The sequence below is a fragment of the Pseudorasbora parva genome, chromosome 14, assembly GCF_024679245.1.
Source record: "Pseudorasbora parva isolate DD20220531a chromosome 14, ASM2467924v1, whole genome shotgun sequence".
Lineage (NCBI taxonomy): Eukaryota > Metazoa > Chordata > Actinopteri > Cypriniformes > Gobionidae > Pseudorasbora > Pseudorasbora parva.
In genome coordinates this window covers 9450893-9473805 of record NC_090185.1, presented here as the reverse complement: position 1 = coordinate 9473805, position 22913 = coordinate 9450893, and the positions used below count along the sequence as shown (strand labels likewise).

At 38.7% G+C, this 22913-nt stretch overlaps 1 protein-coding gene across 1 annotated transcript; it reads right to left on the bottom strand.

Moving 5' to 3' along the window:
- Positions 1–12137: 12137 nt before the first annotated feature.
- LOC137040046 (CD48 antigen-like) lies at positions 12138–16505 on the bottom strand. The gene is made up of 4 exons (XM_067415469.1): positions 16179–16505; positions 15099–15431; positions 13446–13739; positions 12138–13293 (listed from the first exon to the last, which is right to left on the bottom strand). The coding sequence occupies exons 1-4, from the start codon at positions 16225–16227 to the stop codon at positions 13184–13186; spliced, it is 786 nt and encodes a 261-aa protein (XP_067271570.1). The 5' UTR covers positions 16228–16505; the 3' UTR covers positions 12138–13183.
- Between the last annotated feature and the right edge of the window lie 6408 nt (positions 16506–22913).

The window sequence follows — 22913 nt, the reverse complement described above, 5'->3', positions numbered from 1 at the left end:
AGAAGTTGCTAGATTTATCACCAGGGGATTTCTTCTGAAGTAGCTAAATCTAGCGACAACAATTGCTAAATTGGCAACACTGGCTCCACCATGTAGCTCCATCCCAGTCAAGTGCCCCAAAATCACAAGATGTCAAGGAAAACTTTGCAGTAGATTTTCCACAAGAGGGTCAATGCTTTGGTAAACTAAATCATGGTGTGTTTAAACTGTTTATCACTATAGCAAATAAGCTGGCTGTCTCTCTCTCAAAGCCTAGAAACCGGCCTTGGACATGTTAAATATGTGTGTTAATTTTAACGGATGTGTTACATCCGCGCGGCAACCTCCCGCAATCTCTCTCTAACCTCCCGCCAATACGGAAGTAATGTAAACTGCAATTCCTCGACTGGCTCCATAAGGGAGCACAATCTCATTGAGCCCCATGTTAAAATTCTCAAATTTACAGCAGAAATTTTTTTTTTTACAGCCTGGTACAAATTGTGGTTTTGGCCTATACGGCTAATTCTGACCTTTATGACAACTGTGAGGGGCTGATTTTTTTTTATAACTCATTCATTTAAGTTATATAAAGCCTGCATAATTAAGGGCGTGGTTACTTTGAGTGACAGGTGGATAGCCATTTATCCGGCGTCTATAGTCATTGCGTCACCTAAGCTCCGCCCACATCCCGCCCTTTTGACCATTTTCTGTTATCCGGGAGTGACACGCGATGACTCGCTCGCAAGATGGCAACGCCCAGCTCGCCCCTACTTTAAGCTTCAGAGCGGCTTATCGGAATCCTATGGGTGACGTCACGGACACTACGTCCATATTTTTTTTACAGTCTAGGGTTACATCATGCTAGCATAACCCCTCCTGTTCAAACCTGCCCGCTCCAAGCGGGACTCGAACTTGGTGGGTTCGCCGACACGAGTTAGACACTCTAATAAGGAGTCTAAAGGCTGCAACCTCTAATGTCAGTCTCTAGAGCATCTCTTGAAATCAGACGAGTGGGGTTTTACTCGCACAGTAACTACTAGCTGGCCTCCATTACACTAGTAATGTTTTAGGTCATATTAGCAACATGTTAAATGTTAGAAGCATGCTAAATCAAGCTAGCTGTTTGTTAAATCATGCTAAATCATGCTAACAATGTGATAAATCATGCTATATACACACACACACGTGTTCCTTCTCTGTCCCAAACTTCAATTTCAACAGTTCAATTCAAACTTTAAGCTTAAAGTTACTTAAAACAAGGCCAAGCCAACTATTCAAATATTGATTACAAACTTAACTTCATGCCACATTACACCGAGTGTGTTTACATGCACGTTCTTAAACCGATTATGCCTAATAAGCCGACAATGAAAATGGTCATGTAAAGGCAGTAACTCGTTTTCTTTTATCGGAGTAAGGTCTTAAACGGCGCAAGCATAAACCGGTCGGGACAGGTAGTTTTTTGCCTCTTACCTTATTTTGCGGGGCATGTTTTAACGTGTTAACATTTTGCGTGAAATAAGAACACATCTTTACAATTTTCTGGGTCTTAAAAGAGTCTGCGTTTGTGAGATATGTCCTTGTCTTATGCTGCAGAAGTAGAAGAGGTTCGGTCAAAACGCTGCATCTGGAGCTGCATGAGGGATAATGAGCCGCAAATCTCCCGTAGACACGCTTTATTTAACATCACAACTGAGGTAACATTGGAAAAACTCAGAGTCAGAGACCAAAATTTTGTCCAAAAATGAAAATTCTGACATGCTCACCGTCATTCTCATTTTTTTACGTTTCCAGCAGATGCAGAAGATCCCAATGACAGCAGCTACAATCAGCAGAGATCCAGCAGCAGAAGCAGAGATCAACACTATCAGAGAGACTGAGACTGGAGGAGGAGACGGTGCTATAATAATAAAGAAAGAAGACAGAGATAAACACTATCTGAAAGACTGAGACTGGAGGAGGAGAAGGAGTGACCGGTGCTGTAACAGCTAAAGAGAGACAGACATTAGTGTGAGTGAATCTATCAGCAACAAAAGAGATCAGGTCGGTGAATGAACACACACATTATATCAGCCGTGCTGCCGTACCTGCACATGTGTGACAGAGTTGAGTGATGTCGGGATGTCTGGTCTGGTTGCTGATGGGATTGTTCAGCACACAGCTGTAGGTGTTTTTATCCTGATATTCCACCTCCAGAGGTAGAGAGAGACTGATGCTGAGATCAGACACACTGATGCTGGACAATAAACTGTTTCCTTTGAACCAGGAGAGAGTCACATGACTCACATTCAACACTGATGAACACACCAGTGAACAATTTGATGATGATGATGATGATGATGAAGAACATTGTGAAGAGTTACTGATGATGACAGGAACAGGCAGACGAGCTGAGAAACATCAGAGAATAAAGAGAAAGCTGGGTAAATATTTTTTTCTTCAGTGTAGCTGGCGGCCAGTGAGTTCTTCTGTCATCTCAAGCTACATAATGTTTAAAAAAAATTACAAAGTATCAAAAAATACACTAAAACATTTGATCCAGTTTCATAACTTTGTTTCTTTGACATTGTAACTCCTTTAAACAGTTACAGCTCAACAAATACACAAGGTTTAACAGAAGAATCTAAGTGCCTTTATAGAATTAAAGGCTTCACATTTCTGCTTTTAAAAATTAAATTGACGCAAGCCTCCCACCACATGATAAAAAAAAAAAAACAACCGGAAAAGTTATTTTGATTCTGACCATTAAAATGACTGAATACTGCAATATGTAAAAAAAAGATTATGGGAGTGCAACAAAAATGACATCTCTACTCACCATAGACAGAAACTCTGAATGTTTTTGATGACTCTGTCGCTCCACTTATCTCTAGTTTATAATCTCCAGCGTGTTCAGTTGAGATGTTTGTGATGGTCAGAGATCCAGTTTGATGATCCAGCTTCAGTCTGTCTCTGAATCTCCCATCAGTGCAGTTATATGTGGAGAAGGTTTCGTTTCTTTTCTTTATTTTACATATATGAGATTTTTCAGCTCCATATTTCCACCGTATGTCGTCTCCTTCCTGTATTTCCGTAAGATCAGTGTTTAGAGTGACAGAATCTCCTTCAGTCACTGACACTGACTCACCAAACACACCTGATGAACAGATTTTACACAAATTATAGCCTCTGCTGGCCTGATATAGAAACATGATATTAATTGATTAATTGAATATTACCAAAGTAATTTAAAATTGTTGAGATTTTAAAGGGTTAGTTCACCCCAAAATGAAAATTGTCATCATTTACTCTCCCTCAAGTTGTTCCAAGCCTAAAAATCTGTATAAGCAGATTTTGAGCCCCATTGACTACCATAGTAGGGAAAAAAATACTATGGTAGTCAATGGGGCTCAAAATCTGCTTATATACAAACATTATTCCAAATATCTTCCTTTGTGTTCAGCAGAAGAAAGAAATTCATGCAGGTTTGGAACAACTTGAGGGAGAGTAAATGATGATTCATTTTTGGGTGAGCTAACCCTTTAAATACAGCGCAATGGAGGGTTCACGTTCCGAGTCTCCGATTTAAAAGCAATTTCCATAATCTTTTCATGACTTTTAACATCTGTAAAGAATGTTACTAATATGAATCCAAAATATATATATTCTTATTACTTACCAATCAGATACCACCAGTGCAAACAGAACAGAACAAGCCTGTGAAACATCCTCTTCATTTGTTCTGTGAAAAGTGAGATCTAATAATAAGACTGTCCGCTGGCGTGTCAATCCTCCCACGGCAGAGTTTGACCCTCCCACTGGGTGAAATGCACAGGCTCTTTATGAATGATATATGGTTACGTGCTTGTCTGGCTAGGAAACATTCTTAATTCTATCATTCAGCACTGATCATTTCGCAAAAGAAGTTGCCTTATGTTAATAAATAAAATTAGAAGATAAATCAGTCTGTTTTTGTGTATGTAAAAAAAAGTTTGCCGTCTCACTCTAGCAGCACTTCTGAGTCAAACTGAAACCTGCTGCGTTCAGTGCTATTCAGAGATGCGGTTGGATCTGTTGGATGGGAAAAAAAAATCTTGAAGGTGTGAGTGACCATTTAGGGCATCTATGCTTATCTGTATATGTGAAGTGTTTCTTCCTGCTCTGTTTTTTAATTAACCTTACAGCTAACAGAAAGTGAAAGTGATGTGACATTAGCCAGTATTGTGTCCCATACTTGGAATTTTTGCTCTGCTTTTCACCTACCCACAGTAGTGAGTATTGAACACGCACGCATAATAAAAATTTGATGTAACAGTACCAGTATAGGTAGTGCACAAGGTACTGAATTAAGTCTGTAAGGACGCTGTTAGATTTTTGCAGACCATTTTCTTTTGAAAGCAGTTGCAAGTTTCATCTCATAAATATTTTACAGAGACATGCCTTAAATGCACACTATGTACGTTTTGCCGATAGACTATATAAAACAATGGAAGTAGTGTCTCCCATAGTTTTCTGAAGAGTATTTTTGAAGGCGAAAGTGGAGGGAGCTAGGGCTGGGCGATATGGCCAAAATTTCATATCCCGATATAGCTCATTTGATATCCCGATAACGATATACATAACGATATAGCAATTTTTCTGTTAATTCAGTTTATGAATAGTCTATGCAAAATTGCAATGTGGAAATGCAGTTTGAAATGATATACAAAACAAATAAAGGTAGTATGGACTACATTTTTATTTTATTTAGAACCTTTTTTTAAAGCAAGACTGTTGGTAAAGTTAACACCTGCCTAGGGATGTTAACCGATGACCGTTTGACCGATGGCTGACCGTATCAACATTAACCGATCAAAGTTGTTGGTTAAAATAAATAAAAAAGTGATCTCTAAATTAGGCTATTATAGACAGTGGACTAAACGCTACTACAGTTGGCCGTCTCATTCCAAAATCTTTTTGTGTGATTGAACATATCCCTCGCACTCAATTTTTCATAACTCGCCTGTTTGTACTTAATAAACCAATAAAAACATTTGGCGCGAGGTTACAGCGTTTGGGTTTGCGCGCTCACAAGGTTTGCAAAAAGTAAACAGGCTAAAACACTCGAGGTTAGAGCCAGGGCAGACGACAGTATGAAGCGTGCATTTCGCTTAAGATGGGTTTACATTTGGAAATATATTACATCTTCATTTCAGTGGTAACACATAAGGTGTTGATCGTCTTTCTTTATTATTGTTAGCACTACCTCGAACTAAAGGGGCGTCTCTTCGGAGCTGTCATTTTCTTAAATGAGCCGCGGCAATGATTCAAATGAGCTTCTAATGCTGGACAAACGCCTTTATTTTCAACGTGATCACCTTGTACCCAAACCATTTCGAAACTAAGGAGCCATTTGTCCTCTGATTACAAACAAGCTCCTCGGCGGCGCGTTTGCGGGACTCATGTTTCGCGCTGTGGGGGATTTAAAAAAGTGACGTGAGTGGAAGGGAGGCGGCAGCGCTAGGACAGTGCGCGCGTGCGTGTGTGTGTGTGTGTGTGTGTGTGTGTGTGTGTGTGTGTGTGTGTGTGTGTGTGTGTGTGTGTGTGAGTGAGAGAGCGAGAGAGAGACAGAGGGAGCGCGGCTCGCGGCTATTATTTCAAATAGCGCAGCATATTTTAAACTAATCGGTTAACCGGTTTCAACCGGCTAATGAGGCTCGGTGGTCGGTCAAGAAAATGTTTAGTTTTCGCCATCCCTACACCTGCCATTAAAATATTTCAATATATGGCTATACGGTGTGCACGCGTAAAAGCCCGTTGCAGCGTCTGTGTCTGAAGTTTGTTTTTAGCGCTTATGCCACTATTCTGGCATAATTACTCTGAGAATTACCCTGGTCTGAACCGCGTCTACTACCGTCTTCCTCCATGTTTGTTTATGTATTGCAGCGTGCATGGGCATGCCGTGGCGTGAGGTGCATCTTGACGTAAAATTCTGCCATAAACGCCTTATCGTGGCGTAAGCGATAGAGCCTTATGTAAAACGAGACATTTTCTATCGTCCAGACAATATATTTCGTCATATCGCCCAGCCCTAGAGGGAGCTAGTCCTTATCATCTTGGCAGTCCGTCACTTCCGGATAACCAAAAATGGGCAAAGAGGCGTCAATCCACGGTCACTCAAGTGGCCAAGCCACGGCCTTAGTTACGCAGAACTTTAAAGGACAACTCCGGTGAGAAATTACCCTAGGGGTGATTAATAGATGGTTACAGAGTAGATCGTTCTCTGGGATGCATTTTCATGAAAATCGAATGTAAAGAGTTTTATCTCTAAAAACAGATTAGCTTATAACGCTTGTATATGGGGCACAGGGTAGTGAAATTAAATCGCTAGTTAATACCACTAACAAGGCTTAAAATAGCCTCACACTAACACGGTAGCATAATGAGGGTCCCTACATGAAAACTGAAGCATTGACAACTTTGTAAGTGTACAAACAGTTTAATAAGAAGATACTTTATAAAGACAGTGCATTATGCGTTTACGGTAAGGCGCCATCTTGGAAAACAGTCTCGAATAGTCGAGCGATGAACGCTTTGCTAAGCGATGAACTGTGACTTAAAATCTCATATGGTCCGTTGTTTCCGGAAGAAAGCACTGAACGCAACAGAGAAAATAAATAAATAAAAATAAAAATGTCCATATAATTACATTTCACAAACTTAATTCCTATCGACCAGCTCACTTAGCACAGAGTTCGTCGCTCATCACCCTTGGAGAGAAGCTGTGTTGTATGCTCTGTAAGGAACGGTCTGATTTTCCTGATGTTGTGCAACGCAAAACTGCATGACCGAGATGTCTTTGAGATGTGGTCTTTGAAGGACAGCTGGTCATCAAAGATTACTCCAAGATTTCTGACTGACCCCGAAGGGGTAATCAAAGATGAACCTAGCTGGATGGTAAAATCATGTTGTATGGTCAGATTAGCAGGGAAGACGAGCAGCTCAGTCTTTGCTAAATTGAGCTGCAGGTGATGTCCGCCAGACAGCTTGAGATTCTTGCAGCTACTGTCGGATAATCTGGTTGAAATGAGAGGTAGAGCTGTGTGTCATCAGCATAACAATGATATGAGAGGCCATGTGCCTGAATGATGGGTCCCAGTGATGTAGTGTAAATGGAAAAGAGGAGAGGTCCAAGCACTGAGCCCTGAGGAACCCCCGTGGTCAGTTGATGTGCTTTGGATACCTTTCCTCTCCAGGCAACCTTAAAAGACCTACCTGTGAGATAGGACTCAAACCAGTGGAGTGGAGTCCCTTTTATGCCCAGCGATGAAAGGGTGAACAGAAGAATCTGATGATTCACAGTGTCAAATGCAGCAGATAGATCAAGGAGGATGAGGACTGATGATTTGAATACCGCTTTTGCCATCCGCAGGGCTTCGGTAACTGACAATAATGCCGTCTCAGTTGAATGGCCCTTTTTGAAGCCTGACTGGTTTACGTCCAGTTGATTAGACTGTGAGAGGAAAGATGAGACCTGGTTGAAAACAACTCTTTCAAGTGTTTTCGCTATGAATGGTAGGAGAGAAACATGTCTGTAGTTCTCTACAATTGATGTGTCTAATGTGGATTTTTTAAGCAGTGGGGTTACCCGAGCCTGCTTGAATGTGGTGGGGAAGATGCCGGTGCAGAGAGATGTGTTGATGATGTGTGTGAGTGCTGGTAAGAGTGTAGGGGGGATGGCTTGTAGAAGATGTGAGGGGATGGGATCTAGAGGGCAGGTAGTGGGATGGCTGGAGAGGAGAAGTTTAGATACTTCAGCCTCAGTGAGTGTAGAGAAGGAGGAGAGAAAATGTTTGGCTGTAGATGTGGCTGATTTAAAATTGTGTGTGTATGGAGGTGTGAACGGACTGCTTATGATTGTGGTTTTATCTGTGAAAAAATGGGCAAGATCGTCTGCAGATACAGAGGTGGTGGAGGGGGACAGAGGAGAGAGTTTAAAGTTCTGAATAGTGTGCGTGTGTCTGAGGTAGGGATGTCAACGATTAATCGATGATCGATTAATTCTCGATAAGACATTTGATCGATAAGACTTATCGATCATCGATTAAGCAGGGTCATGCGCGTGCGTGAGGAAATGGGAGGAAAAATAATGCGAGCATGCCCGAGTTCTATTTGGGACCATTTTACAGCTGGAGTTACACCTTCATCATGACTGCAAGTTTGCATGTGCATTCGCAGCCTTTTGTTTTGTGCAAATGTAAGTTGTAATATTGTGTTTATTTTGTGCAGGCCTATCTTTAGCTGATTTAGCTCATAAGGATGCATTTGGTTAATAATTAACGTTAAAGGTGAGCGGCAGTAAAAGCGTGGCGGTGATCAGCTTCAGCGTGCAGCTCCAACAGCACTAATAATGACTGATTGGGACTGTCATGTTACACAACATTAATGAGAACACTATTGTAATAAAACATTGTGATTGTTAATTATTTGGGTTTATTTGCCGTGTGTTTCATTGCGTTGATCCAGGAAGAGCGCATGCACAACACGAGTCACGTACTCTGACTCGCGCATGTAACTTAGTTCAAGTTCACTTGTGCATTCGCATCAGATTGTGCTGAAGTAATTTGTAATATTACATTTATTTTGTAATGTTATATATGTGATCAATCATATTGGATGCGTTTCTTTCAGCGAAATAAAACGCACTAGCAAATGGCTTCAGTCAGTGATGGCTACCGGTTTTCATTCAGTGCTTCGGCTTTAGCGCATACAGAGCAATGCATAATAACGATGATTGGGACGGTCATATTATATAACAGAAATGAGAACACTATTTTAATAAATGGTTGTAAAGTCATTGGGTTAAGGTGCCGTGTTCAGAGCGTTGTTCCAGGAAGAGCGCGTCTCCCATTCTGAATATGAATAGCAACTCAATTCAAGTTCACTTGTCCATTCGCATCATTTTGTGAAGATATATAATTTGTAATATTTTGTTAACTTTATATAAATCTGATTAATATCATATAGGAAGCTTTTTGTTGAGTTAAATAATGTGCTAGCAAAGTTTCAGTGTAACTTACCAGTGTTGATTCAGCGCATCGGCTTCAGCTCGCGCAGTTCAAACAGCAACGCACGACTAATAATAACTATGATTGGGACTGTCACATTACATAACTTTAATGAAAACAATATTTTAATAAATCGTTTTGAATTAACTGGGTTTAGGTGACGTTTCAGCACGTTGTTCTTGCAAGTGCGTCCACACATTCTGAATAACAGATCTGAGGCGGCGTTCGTGTTGTATTAGGCTACATGTTATATTTGGTTATTAAATAAGTAATTTAATTAAATTATAAATAACATCGACTAATTTTACAATCCCATAGCCCTTTGTTTAGATAAAAAAAATCCTTCTCATTAATTTGGTGAAGAACATGGCGTTTTGAGCAGCATTGCACATCCTGTCATGCTGTCGGCTATAAGCCACTGCTGTAGATGCATATTTCAGTATTATGGTTAACGATTAATCGATTAATTGATCGTTAATTTAAACGACGATCGATCATGGGAATTTGTGAAAATTGACATCCCTAGTCTGAGGTGCTGTTGATTTTGTTGTGGAAATATGAGGATTTAGCTGTATGGATATCATGTGAGAAGGAAAAGAGCAGAGATTGATACTTACTCAGGTCAGATGGGTGATTTGATTTGCGCCATTTTCTCTCTGCTTCTTTAAGTTTGGTCCGGTGTTCACGAAGAACATCAGATAACCAAGGGTTAGAGGGAGTATAGCGTGCTGGCCTAGAAGATAGAGGGCAAATACTACCTAGACAAGACGTTGAAGTAGAACATGAAGTGTCTGTTGCAGTGTTGACATCCATAGAGGAGAATTGTGTGGGTGAAGGAAGAGGAAAGCGGGGATCTGGTCATGTTCTCGACTCGGATTCAACCCTCTCTGGTCTCGGTCTCGACTCTGATTCAACCCTCTCTGGTCTCGGTCTCCCCTCGGATTCAACCCTCTTTTGTCTCAGTCTCGACTCGGATTCAACACTCTCTGGTCTCGATCTCCCCTCGGATTCAACCCTCTCTGGTCTCGATCTCAACTCTCTCTAGTCTTGGTCTAATCCCTCTCTGGTCTCGTTCTCGACTCGGATTCGGCCTTGACTCGGACTTGACCTTCTCTGGTCTTGACTCTTTATAGTCTCGGTCTCAACTTGATCTCAACCTTCTGGTCTTGTTCTCAACTTGGACTCGACCCTCTCTGGTCTTGGCCTCGACTATATAGTGTGTGTGATGTTGTTTTGCTTGCTAGTTTGATTTACTATCACTTACAGGTCCTTCTCAAAAAATTAGCATATTGTGATAAAGTTCGTTATTTTCCATAATGTAATGATAAAAATTAAACTTTCATATATTTTAGATTCATTGCACACCAACTGAAATATTTCATGTCTTTTATTGTTTTAATACTGATGATTTTGGCATACAGCTCATGAAAACCAAAAATTCCTGTCTCAAAAAATTTGCATATTTCATCCAACCAATAAAAGAAAAGTGTTTTTAATACAAAAAAAGTCAACCTTCAAATAATTATGTTCAGTTATGCACTCAATACTTGGTGGGGAATCCTTTTGCAGAAATGACTGCTTCAATGCGGCGTGGCATGGAGGCGATCAGCCTGTGGCACTGCTGAGGTGTTATGGAGGCCCAGGATGCTTCGATAGCGGCCTTAAGCTCATCCAGAGTGTTGGGTCTTGTGTCTCTCAACTTTCTCTTCACAATATCCCACAGATTCTCTATGGGGTTCAGGTCAGGAGAGTTGGCTGGCTAATTGAGCACAGTAATACCATGGTCAGTAAACCATTTACCAGCGGTTTTGGCACTGTGAGCAGGTGCTAGGTCGTGCTGGAAAACCAAATCTTCATCTCCATAAAGCTTTTCAGCAGATGGAAGTATAAAGTGCTCCAAAATCTCCTGATAGCGAGCTGCATTGACCTGCCCTTGATAAAACACAGTGGACCAACACCAGCAGCTGACATGGCACCCCAGACCATCACTGACTGTGGGTACTTGACACTGGACTTCAGGCATTTTGGCATTTCCTTCTCCCCAGTCTTCCTCCAGACTCTGGCACCTTGATTTCCGAGTGACATGCAAAATTTGCTTTCATCCGAAAAAAGTACTTTGGACCACTGAGCAACAGTCCAGTGCTGCTTCTCTGTAGCCCCAAAGTGTCTTGACCTGGGGAATGCGGCACCTGTAGCTCATTTCCTGCACACGCCTGTGCACGGTGGCTCTGGATGCTTCTACTCCAGACTCAGTCCACTGCTTCCGCAGGTCCCCCAAGGTCTGGAATCGGTCCTTCTCCACAATCTTTCTCAGGGTCCGGTCACCTCTTCTCGTTGTGCAGCGTTTTTTGCCACACTTTTTCCTTCCCTCAGACTTCCCACTGAGGTGCCTTGATACAGCACTCTGGTAACAGCCTATTTGTTAAGAAATTTCTTTCTGTGTCTTACCCTCTTGCTTGAGGGTGTCAATGATGGCCTTCTGGACACCAGTCAGGTCGGCAGTCTTACCCATGATTGCGGTTTTGAGTAATGAACCAGGCTGGGAGTTTTTAAAAGCCTCAGGAATCTTTTGCAGGTGTTTAGAGTTAATTAGTTGATTCAGATGATTAGGTTAATAGCTCGTTTAGAGAACGTTTTCATGATAATTTTTTGAGACAGGAATTTTAGGGGAATTTCATGAGCTGTATGCCAATCAGTATTAAAACAATAAAAGACCTGAAATATTTCAGTTGGTGTGCAATGAATCTAAAATATATGAAAGTTTATTTTTTATCATTACATTATGGAAAATAATGAACTTTATCACAATATGCTAATTTTTTTAGAAGGACCTGTATACTATGGGGCCAATGAATCTGATTGGTTGACGAGCGTTCTAAGGTGTGAAATTATTTTCAAGGAAACGCACAGCAAAAGTAGTTACAGGCAGGTCTTGGTCATTACAGTTCCATATCACTCGCTTTCATTAGCAAAAGACCCACAAAGACACTGACCAAGTAAATAAATGTAGTAAAAAATAGAATAAAAACAATACATTTTTTCCTTTTTTTTTTTTTGCCACAAAAGTACATTTTATTTTACACATACATTTTCTCCCACTTTTTCTGTTCTCCCACTCAGACACACACAGTAAGCTACAGGGACACACTTGCACAGAAACATGTTAGCGCTGCCCTGACGATTTGATCAGCAAAATAGTTTAGCAACTTAAAAAATACATGACATTTCTCACTAGTGAGGTAAGTGGCACTGTTCTTACTTTTTCATATTAGTAGATGCTGCCTTCCGCACATTCTTGAGAAATGCACAGTTTGAAGTAATTCACATTACTCTCTCTCTACTCTATTGCTAGCTTTAGAATTACATTTTGGAATTATCAGCGGAGGCTTGGGTTTAGATGTGCAAGAAATTAGTCCTGCACACGAGAGTTTTAAGGACAAAAGTCAGAAAATTACACACATTTTTGAGGTGTAGCAACCGTAGCGTTATAAGCAGCAGGCCGTTAAACGACAGGCTGTTAAATTGTTGAAAAATAATGCACATCCGAGGTCCGCTTCGTGTCCTCAATTCAACATCCCATCGTCAACTATGCCTTAAGTAATTTTACACGAGCAGAGCAAAAATTGATTTCAAAATGCAAAAAGAATCTTTAAAAGATGTGAAAATATGCACTTTTATTCAAATAAACCAAAGTGTGTTCAATTGAGGTTTTATAAAAAGGCACCAGGAAGCAGTGCAGTGATCAGGTGTCTTATTTTGATCATTATAATTATGGGGAGAAACGAATCAGTTGAACCCTACTAGTTTGATTCACTAGGTGCTGGTCAGAACAGTGTAATGCATTGAAAACTAAGCCCAAGCATGTATAAAAACACTTACCGGTATTACAAACTAATTGCAAATGTTTTATTGCAGATGTGATCTATTTAAATGCAATGATCAAATAATCTAAAACCATTAAATATGATACTCTTCCCAGTTTTCTATACATTTCTAAATCTTCCCAAAATAGTCTTGAGTAGATACAATGACAAAACAGATGCAAAATTTTCCAAAATTCAAAATTATGTTAACAGAAATATTTACTTTAAACTTCCAATAACATGCTTAACTGGATAAATTCTATGATATATCTTCTGTTTTCTCCATTTAACCTCTTGTCGATCTGACATCATTAATCAGAAGAACATAGCAGTCGAAGCAGCCACGCCCATCAGCGCAGTGACGACCAATCGGAGCGCAGCTTCAACAGAATCCCAACCATGGGTGTGGCCTTCTGAAGGAACAACTGAACAATGACAAAACAGAATTGAGATTAAAGATGCTGACTTTAGTCTCTGTCATGAACTTAAATATATTTTTCTCCAGATAATAAAATAACCAATCAACAGATTAATTCAGTGAATAAACACACACATTATATCAGCTGTGCTGACGTACCTTCACATGTGTGACAGAGTTGAGTGATGTCCAGATGTTGAGTCTGGTTGCTGATGGGATTGTTCAGCACACAGCTGTAGGTGTTTTTATCCTGATATTCCACCTCCAGAGGTAGAGAGAGACTGATGCTGGGATCAGACACACTGATGCTGGACAATAAACTGTTTCCTTTAAACCAGGAGAGAGTCACATGACTCACATTCAACACTGATGAACACACCAGTGAACATGAGGATGATGAAGATGAAGAACATTGTGAAGAGTTTCTGCCGATGACAGGAACAGGCAGACGAGCTGGAAAAAATAATTAAAAATATGTAGTAAATTATTAAAATGACTGTTCTTACTGTTAATCGCGCATCTCATCGGCTGCTTTGTATTTAGGTAATGTGTATCTCAATAATTGTGACAGTTCTCTCGAAGTAGATGTGAGCATCAGTATACTTCAATTACACATATTTCAACTTTAAAGATTTAAGACAACAACTTAATTTTTTTAATACAATCAAGTTGACTGTACAAGTGTTTAAGCTGAAAAAATTAAAAAAATTAAATTGAAAGTTAATTAAAAACTTTAGCTTTTCAAAATCTTTTGAAACCCATTCGTAAAGCCTGACTTCTAGTGGTCACAACAGTGTAAATGCAAATTAAACCATATACTGTATAAAATGTGATATCACCCGTAGGTTTCTGAAGAGAATATTTGAAGGCCAAAGTGGGCGGAGCTGGCCATCAATATCTTGGCAGCGAGTCACTCCCGGATAACCGAAAATGGGCAAAGAGGCGGAATGTGGGCGGAGCTGAGATGACGTGATGACTAACAGACAGCAGACAAACGACAATCCACCTGTCAGGCAAGTGGCCACGCCCTTAATTATGCAGAACTTTAAGGCTTAATATCATTTAAATGGGTGAGTTATAAAACAATTCACCCCCCTCACAAATGTCATGAAAGACAAAATTAGCCGTACAGTCCACAATTTGTACCGGGTTGTAAATGTTTTTTTTTTTCCTGCTGTAATTGGGCATTTTAATATGGGGCTCAATGAGATTCTGCTCCCTTCTGGAGCCGGTCCCTAGTGGCCAGTCGAGGAATTGCAGTTTAAGTCACTTCTGTGCTGGATTTAAGGGGGACCAAATTGCTGCTTGGAAAAAACACATTTGCAAACCCATTGCAAATGTTTTATTGAAAGTATAGATGGCTCAGCTAAAAAGGCCAATAGACGATTAACTACTATTATTCCTTTTCAGCTAAAAAACTATACACTTGCCCAGTGGTTGGAATTTCGAAATGTTTCGAAACAGTCGTGATAAAACAAAGCCACATATACTGAAATCAACCAACTTTGGCTGTAACTAAAGAGATGCGGGTAAAATATAGACAAACCCATCAGTTGGTTTAAGTGTTTTAATTATATTTTTAGTCTAATGCTTGGGTTTGTCCATATTTTACCCAACTTTGGTTGAAAATCCAGTTTTTAGTGTTAATCACTGTGAATAAAAACTACAGTTGAGGTAAGATCCTGATTTGTACTGAGGGCGAGTTAGGTATTTGTAAGTTTAGGAGTGACAGATGTCCGTCTTGTGCCACTGCTAAGAAGCTGATTTAGTAAAAAATAGAAGGAACATTCAAACCTGTAATTGTTGACTCACCATAGACAGTAAGATTGTATTTGCTTGTGTTGTTTTTCTTGTTCCTGATGGTCATTTCATAGAGTCCAGAGTCTGTGGTTCTGATGTTGGTGATGTTTAGAGATCCAGTCTGATGATCCAGCTTCAGTCTATTTCTGAATCTCCCATCAGGAACGTTATCATTTATGGAGAAGTTTCCAGCCTTTTTATTGATTTGAGCTATAAGACTCTCTGGATGTTGAAATGTCCATGACAGCAGGTCATTTTCCAGTAGCTGAGTAAGATTAGTGTGTAGAGTGACGGTATCTCCCTCTGTCACGAACACCGTTTTCACTGCATCTGAATGACCAAACGCTGCAGAACAGAGGGAGTTTATCATCAGCACAATCAAGAATAACTATATGGTCACAAACTTTCAATTTGGCTTTGGCTAAATGTATAATTCAGAAACCCTAGTTTTGTGAAATACTGATGGCCAGTCGGTGAACTGGAGCCAGCAACTTTTCTGCTTGATGTACTTAAAAAATATGATTTGTTTGCATAGTTTTATTACGTAGATCAAACAAGACTAGTCTTTGCCAAAACTACTTAATTTTTCTGTCTCTTGAAAGAAAAATTGCATATAAAGTAAACATTTCTCTAGTCATGTTTTTGTGTGTAATTGAAATTTCCGTTGTAATACTTTTTTCATCAGTATCAAAAGCTGAGTAGGTTTTACTTAATTTTATAACATTGATATTTACACTTTATAGTATTAACTTTGTTTTTTGGAAATCTTGTCTGAACAAACTTTTTCATGCAACAAACAAACAAAAAAATTACAATTACACCACAGAATATTTTTTATCAGTGTAATTGCTCATGCTTTTTCTCACATGTTTGATTTAGATTTAGGCTCTTCCCAGTTTGAAATTCTGAAGGGACGTAAACTTTATATTGCAGATACTTTGTACCGTCGGATGGAAACCGCTGAGCATTTCATAATTTAATATGCCAATAAGATAATGGAAAACTAATGCACTGAATATGTGATCAAACTTATTTTGAATATACAGATTTATAATTTTGGAATGCGAAACTATAGAAATGCTTAGAACTTACCAAACAGATGCCAAAGGCACAAAGTGCAAAAAACAAGTGAGTAAAACATTTTCTTCAGTCAAGTCCTGTGTAGAGTCTACTGAGGTGAAAACTGCTTCAGTGTCAGTATATGTGTGTGTTGGGGGTGTGCTTCAGTTCCTTTTTTTTCTTGCCTCATGTGCCTCAGCAATGACATCTCATTAATGATACTGTATTGATTGTTGGCCTCTCCCACTCTTGTTTGTACCGGAATAATTTTTTAGTAATCTACTCTACAAACGAATACTACGGCTTATTTCTTTCTAAACAAAAAGACAAAGACAAATGGAAAAAGTTGGTGCCCTGTAAACCTGAATAAGTTGGCAAAACTCAAAACATTTGAGGCAATCAATCAGTTACATCAAAATTTTTAGGTTGAGAAATTTAAAGTTTAAAGAAGCAGAACTTGCAGATTTTTATTTTTTGTAATCATACATTTTATTGCTCTTAACTTGAAATATTTGAGTTGCCAATTCATACATTTAACTTAAAATTATCAACTTAAATATTTTTAGTAATTGAAACTTGGGTAGCTTTAATAGTAGCTAACTTTAAAACTAGCTAATTTAATAAATGCTAACTTGCTAATTGCTAACATAGCACTAGCAGAGCATAGCACTTACAGAATGAGTACAACAATATTAAACATAAAACGTTTGCATGGTTTTTACATTAAAAAATATCATAATGAATAATTGAATAGGCTATTTTCTACCCTGGTTTTGATTAGCATGCACCACTGAAGACTTGGAAGAAAACACCTACAGCTAGGATTGGATAAGATTTGCATATTTAATGAGCTTCAGCTCCGTTCTCAGTGAACATGGGAATTGTTTTGAAAGCTTGTGGGAAAACGGCAACTGGAATGAATTGCCCAAAGGGCTCGCAAAACGTCTTTATAAAACAAACACAATGATTTTTCTCAACCACCCCCGATTGATTGGAATGTTATTTTTTTATTACTTGGCCCGTCCGATTGGTGAATATAATCGCAAGCCTCACTGCAGAGTCAGGCAAATCAACAAAAAATTCCCATTAAATATCAAGTCAAGAGGGTGAACAATGCACATCAAGAAAGGAATGTTATTTCACTAGTTAAGATAGCCCGTCAGCAAGCCAGGCTTACGTTTTGGTAGCCCGTCTGAAAAAAACACATAGCCCTGGAACACGGGGCTTTGCGAGCCCTGGCCCATAAATATCCGAGTCTGATCCTGTAACACAATGAACAAACAACATAAATAAAGGATTCTCCAGCTTTTGACAGAAAGCTATGGTATGTTCAGTTAGACATGTACACCTAATCAATACGATCTATAATAACATTGCTTAGAAGTTCGGTCCGGTTTAGCTCTATTTAGGCCTATGTCATGTCAGGCATGAGTCGATGGGTGGGGCTACAGAATCAAGTGTTGTTCTTCTGTTCAGGTGGTGCTTCACTTTGACTAACAAGGAAGTTTTCAGCTCTGAAACTTACAGGATATTCTTATTACCATGACCTTTTATATATCAATGCTTAAGGGGAAGTTGATTTCTCAATTCAGGACCCCTTTAACATATATCTGTTCTCAAACCAAGCTCATGCTCCACTCATCCCCCTGAAAAAGCAACATAACAGAAACTCTTATAAACTAATAGCAAAACATTAAACACTAAATATTCTCCATGGCAAAAGGGAAATAGAAATCCCAGCCCAGTTTCAGTTAGATTTAAGTTTGTCTAAATTAACAGAAACGAGTTCTGAAAACTCAAAACAATGAAAAAGTTCTGGTTACTTAAAAAATGTCATTTTCGTGACTCAAAAGAAAAAGAAAGTTCTAAATACTCCATTTTATTTGAGTTAGCTCTGAGTGTCAGGGTTTACGTTGTGCTCATGTTGAAATCTTCATCGTCATCTTGAGTGAAGAAAATCAGATTATTTCTAAGCAGTATGGAAGAACACCACAGAAGCCATATGTTCCACTGACATGTGAAGCACATGAGTGAATCGGTTAAACTGAAGAAAATACACCATCTGAAGGCCATATTAGGCAATCTAAGAATAGTGGAAACTTTCCAAACTGAGTTCTTCAAAGAGAAATGTTGTAAGATCCCTCGTAACCACTGTATTGCATGATTTGTTGCTGTTATTTCTCTAGCATTTTTAAGTCTACTTTTTGCTTCCTCATTTTCAGTATGTGTAACTATCATTAAACACCAATGAACAATTTGAAGATAATGAAGAAAACCATTGTGAAGAGTTCCTGCTGATGACAGGAAAGGAAAGAAATATATCAACAGACATCGAGATTGTTTGTGGATCAGTAATTTAATATTTGGATCTTTGTGATTATTTTATTTCTTTAATGAATTAAGTTGCATGACAAGTATATGGTAAAATGAGAGCTTGTGATTAAAAAACAATGTATTGGATGCAATATATGCATAAACCAGTAATATGCTCCACACTGAATATGAGAATCCGATATAAGTAATAATAATAATAATAATAATAGCAAATGCAAATCCATCTTGAATGAAGAATTAACAAAATCCTTAAAAACATATTTAATTTGATTACTTACTTATAACCAACAGGTCGCCAAAAACATAAGCAAAGCAAAAAAAACATTTTCTATTTTCCATTTTCTATGACATTTTAAAAACTGCCTTAATATTAAAATACTGGAATTAGCTAGGAGATGCAGAGATTGTTATTCTCTTATGGCATCTGAAAATCACATACTTGACTATATTTTTGCCAAAAAGGAAAATCTGTGACACTCATAAGAGTTGGCAACAGTACCCGGATGACATACATCATCTGGTGAGACTCTGAAGTGTGCATTCGATGGACACTTTACTATCCATGAGGCCACAGGAGAGGATTGATGAATGAGGGATCAATTCTTGTGCCAATTATGTTCAGCTTATATATTAATGATTTACCCTTGACGTTCAGGTTTCAATGTATACAGATGATAGTTATTTTTTACTCATACTATAACGTAAGATCCTCTGGAGGCAAGTTGTTGTTAAACCCAAGTGCACTTTATTGATTCCACACGTGAACAGATACAAAATAAAGATGTGGAATGAACATGAACCTCACTAAACAGTAGTACAGGAACAATATTCGACAAGACGCAAAGCAAACATGGGGACTATATATACAGAGACAAGGGCATATACATACATGACCACGACAACCAATGAGCAACCAGAACTCAACAATGAACCAATGAGAACTATGGACACATGACTAGACCAATCAAAGAGAACATGACACAAGGGAAACAATGGACACACATGACATGATCACATACGGGCAAGGCGGTCATATGACAAGACCAGAAACTTGATACATAATTATGAAATTACAAAATAAAAGACGTGAAAACATAAAAGTGAAACAAAAACCGAAACCCCAGGGCATCAGTTAGAGGTGGTTCTTCAGTGAAATTTTAGAAAACTACCTTTGTACAATTAGTTCCTAGATTTTGAGCCATATCTATCCTCCAAAAGTTCAACTTCTGAATGTTTTTTAGTTATGTCACTCAGAAAAACACAAAAAAAACCCCCAAGATTATAGACTTTAACACAAAGAGCAATAGCAGAGACGCACGATAACGTGATGAGACCATGAATTAAACGAACAGAGGGATTAAAAATACACTGAGGGTGGTAGACAACAGAACAGGGAACCGGTGAATCAATAAATCATAGTAACAAGTGAGAAGCCAGGCAAATAAACACATGATGAAATTACAAATCACACCCTTGAAAAGGCAACAGAAAGGGTCGGTATCCACACTTGAGCACAGAGACACACAAAATACTGTCACAAGGCTGATGAAAATGACCAGGTAAAAACTTTTGATCTGTGAAGAAAACACAGAGATACGTTGTGCATTGATAATATAAATTTGTGGTGGTTGTATTTTATGATATAACTGCTCAACTGGAGTTCGTCAAAAGTTCTATCGTACAAAACAGTTACAAATCGTACAATTTCATCTGAAGTACAGTGGATATAAAAACCTTTTAAATAAGGTTAGAATTACTTTTACATAAAATTGAATTGAAAATAAAAATAACAACAGTACATACTATAGTTTGAGGTGCTTACCTTTGACTCAAGAATCCAATGGAAAGTCATGTATCGTAGTTGATCCTCTGCTTGTGCATGCAAACCAGTGGGTTTACACCATTTTGTTTGCAGCTCATTATCATAAACATAGACTCCATTCCATGTTGTCATGCCACAGGCATAATAATCACCATCATAGAGCAAGAGCAGCACCCAAACCATAGGTGGAATCAGGCAATTCAAGAATGAATTAAGACTTCCAGATTGTAAAGACCTTAAATAGAGTATCATTAACATAAAAACAAAACAAGAAGGTACACAGTAGATGAGCAATGACATTTCAACATTTTTCAACGCTTTGCATGGGCATTGAAATTGGACATCCATCAGTGCCTCTACTCCAAATAATAAAAAGCTCAATGGAAAAGAGGTGAAAACTGCTTCTTTTGCAGCCAGCTGGTCCATAACATGCTTTAAATAGTTTTGTACCAGAGGCATCTTCTTAGGGCTGCTGTGGAAATGAAGAGTTAGTGAGTAAAGTGAATCATGACCATTAACAGCAGTTCCCTTCCAGTTAGTCACTCTAAGTTACGAATGACCACTCTCAAACTATGTTTAGCTCATCCTAAAAAGCATTAAATTCTGCATTTACTTACTTGTATTGTTTTTGCGCATCTTGCAAGCGTTCGAATGTCTGTGCTTACTACAGTATGTGTGTTGTTGTGAATCCGTTCATCATGTAAAACTACTGTGTCTCTTCAGAAGACTTGGATTTGCATTAGACACTCGATTGATTACTTTTACGATGCCTTTATGACATTTTTTGGATCTTTTAAGTTTGAGAGGAATGGACTTAAGGTTTCATAAAGGAAGTTAAAGCCCATCTTTCAAATTGAAGATAACTGTGAATGAACGTGTAGATAAATAGTATAGGAACTCGACTTGCGTGAAGAAATGAATCATAAATGTGCATTAAAACAGTTTTTAAAAGAAATTGTGAGAAAAATTACTTCCGTTGTGAAAAACGCTCCGATCGGAAGTGACGCAATGGCCGGTAAAGATCGTCTCTTCGTAATGGTATCAGACCGCCAAGAGGTTGCAGTTGGGATAAATATCAACTCTTACGATGGGCTATTGCCGTATAATTACGAGCCGCCTAGGCGAGAGAGGGGTCAGGGAGAGTTAAGGGGAAGGGTAAATGGAGAGAGGAGAGAGATAGAGTTGTGGTGTGAGGAGAATCGGTTGAGAATTGGGCAGGTGTCTTGGTGAGTGACCGCAGGGTATAGCTAATTGTGGCTAACGTTGTCTCCATGTTCATCACACTGCAGTATCTTTAATAAATCATATTTAGAAATATTCATGTCGACTTTGTTGTTTTTCAAGCATCCATGTAAATTGTCACCATCTATGCCAGCAACATGTGTCTTAAAATAATTAATTTAAATCCCAGATATGGGATTTAAATGAATGTTGTAGGATGTAGACTATAGCTTACACATGTGACGGTCAGATAGGGATAGACATTCTGTGCATTTCTACACAACATAGTTTATCGTGAAATTTTGTAGAAATTGCTAGCTGATGTTTAATCAGTAACTGCTTTTAGACCTAACGTTAGGTGTCCGCATGTTCTGCTTCTGCAGATGTCAGGCGTTTGGGCCGTATATCTGAACAACATAACCGGACAGCTGGAATTCCGAGCTTAGTTGGCTGTTATACTACTCACCTAGTATTTCCAACGGACATAATGTAAATGAGCTCACATGTACTGTGGAGTACGTGTATGAAAGCAGTTAGTCTTTCGGCTAGGATGGGAATATGCTGTTCATGTAAATACAGTCATTGTAACAACGATCTCTTATTGATTCACCATTGTGACAACAGAATTCACCAATGTGACAACTCAAACCCACTATAACTATAATAACAATAACGACAATCTCTATTTTCTGTTTCCACCTCTCAGACTACATAAACCCACAATGAGAGCCAGGGCTGCTGCAGCGCCTGTGTTTGCCTGTCGTTGCGTCATATGTCGCGTTCTCTGGGAAAAGGCGGGTTTTTGGAGCGTAGCTTAGAACAGGCACTTTTTTTCTTAATTTCTGCCCGTGGGTGTTGTAAAACATATGTATTCTTATGTATGTCTAAATTTACATTTTCATACAATATTCTGTATAAATTAAGTTATAAAATTAAATTGAAAGATGGCCTTTAAAAAGAACTACGAGTGTGAGTACATGATATTTTTGGGTGAATTATACCTTAAAAATACAGCAATTTGAGCCTTGAACAATATTATTCACGATATATGACGATACAATAAAAAATAAAAATTGTATCGACAATTTTTATAACGACTATGTCAATTAACAATATTACACCTCTACTTGCCATACTATGTCTGCTGTTAAAGGGTTACTTCAGTGATTAGCATATGGCTTTGTATGAGTAGAAACCCTGGAGTATATTCGAATGATCGTGGGAGTGGCCTCGTAGGGCAGCAAAGCATTCTGGGAATTGTAGTCTTTCATCCCCATGAGACAAAAATACATTTTCTGTCTTTTCTCAGCCTAGAAAGCACCACATTCATAAATAATTTCACATTTCTACTACATTAATGACCCAGTTTAAATACAGATTCATCTTCCCAG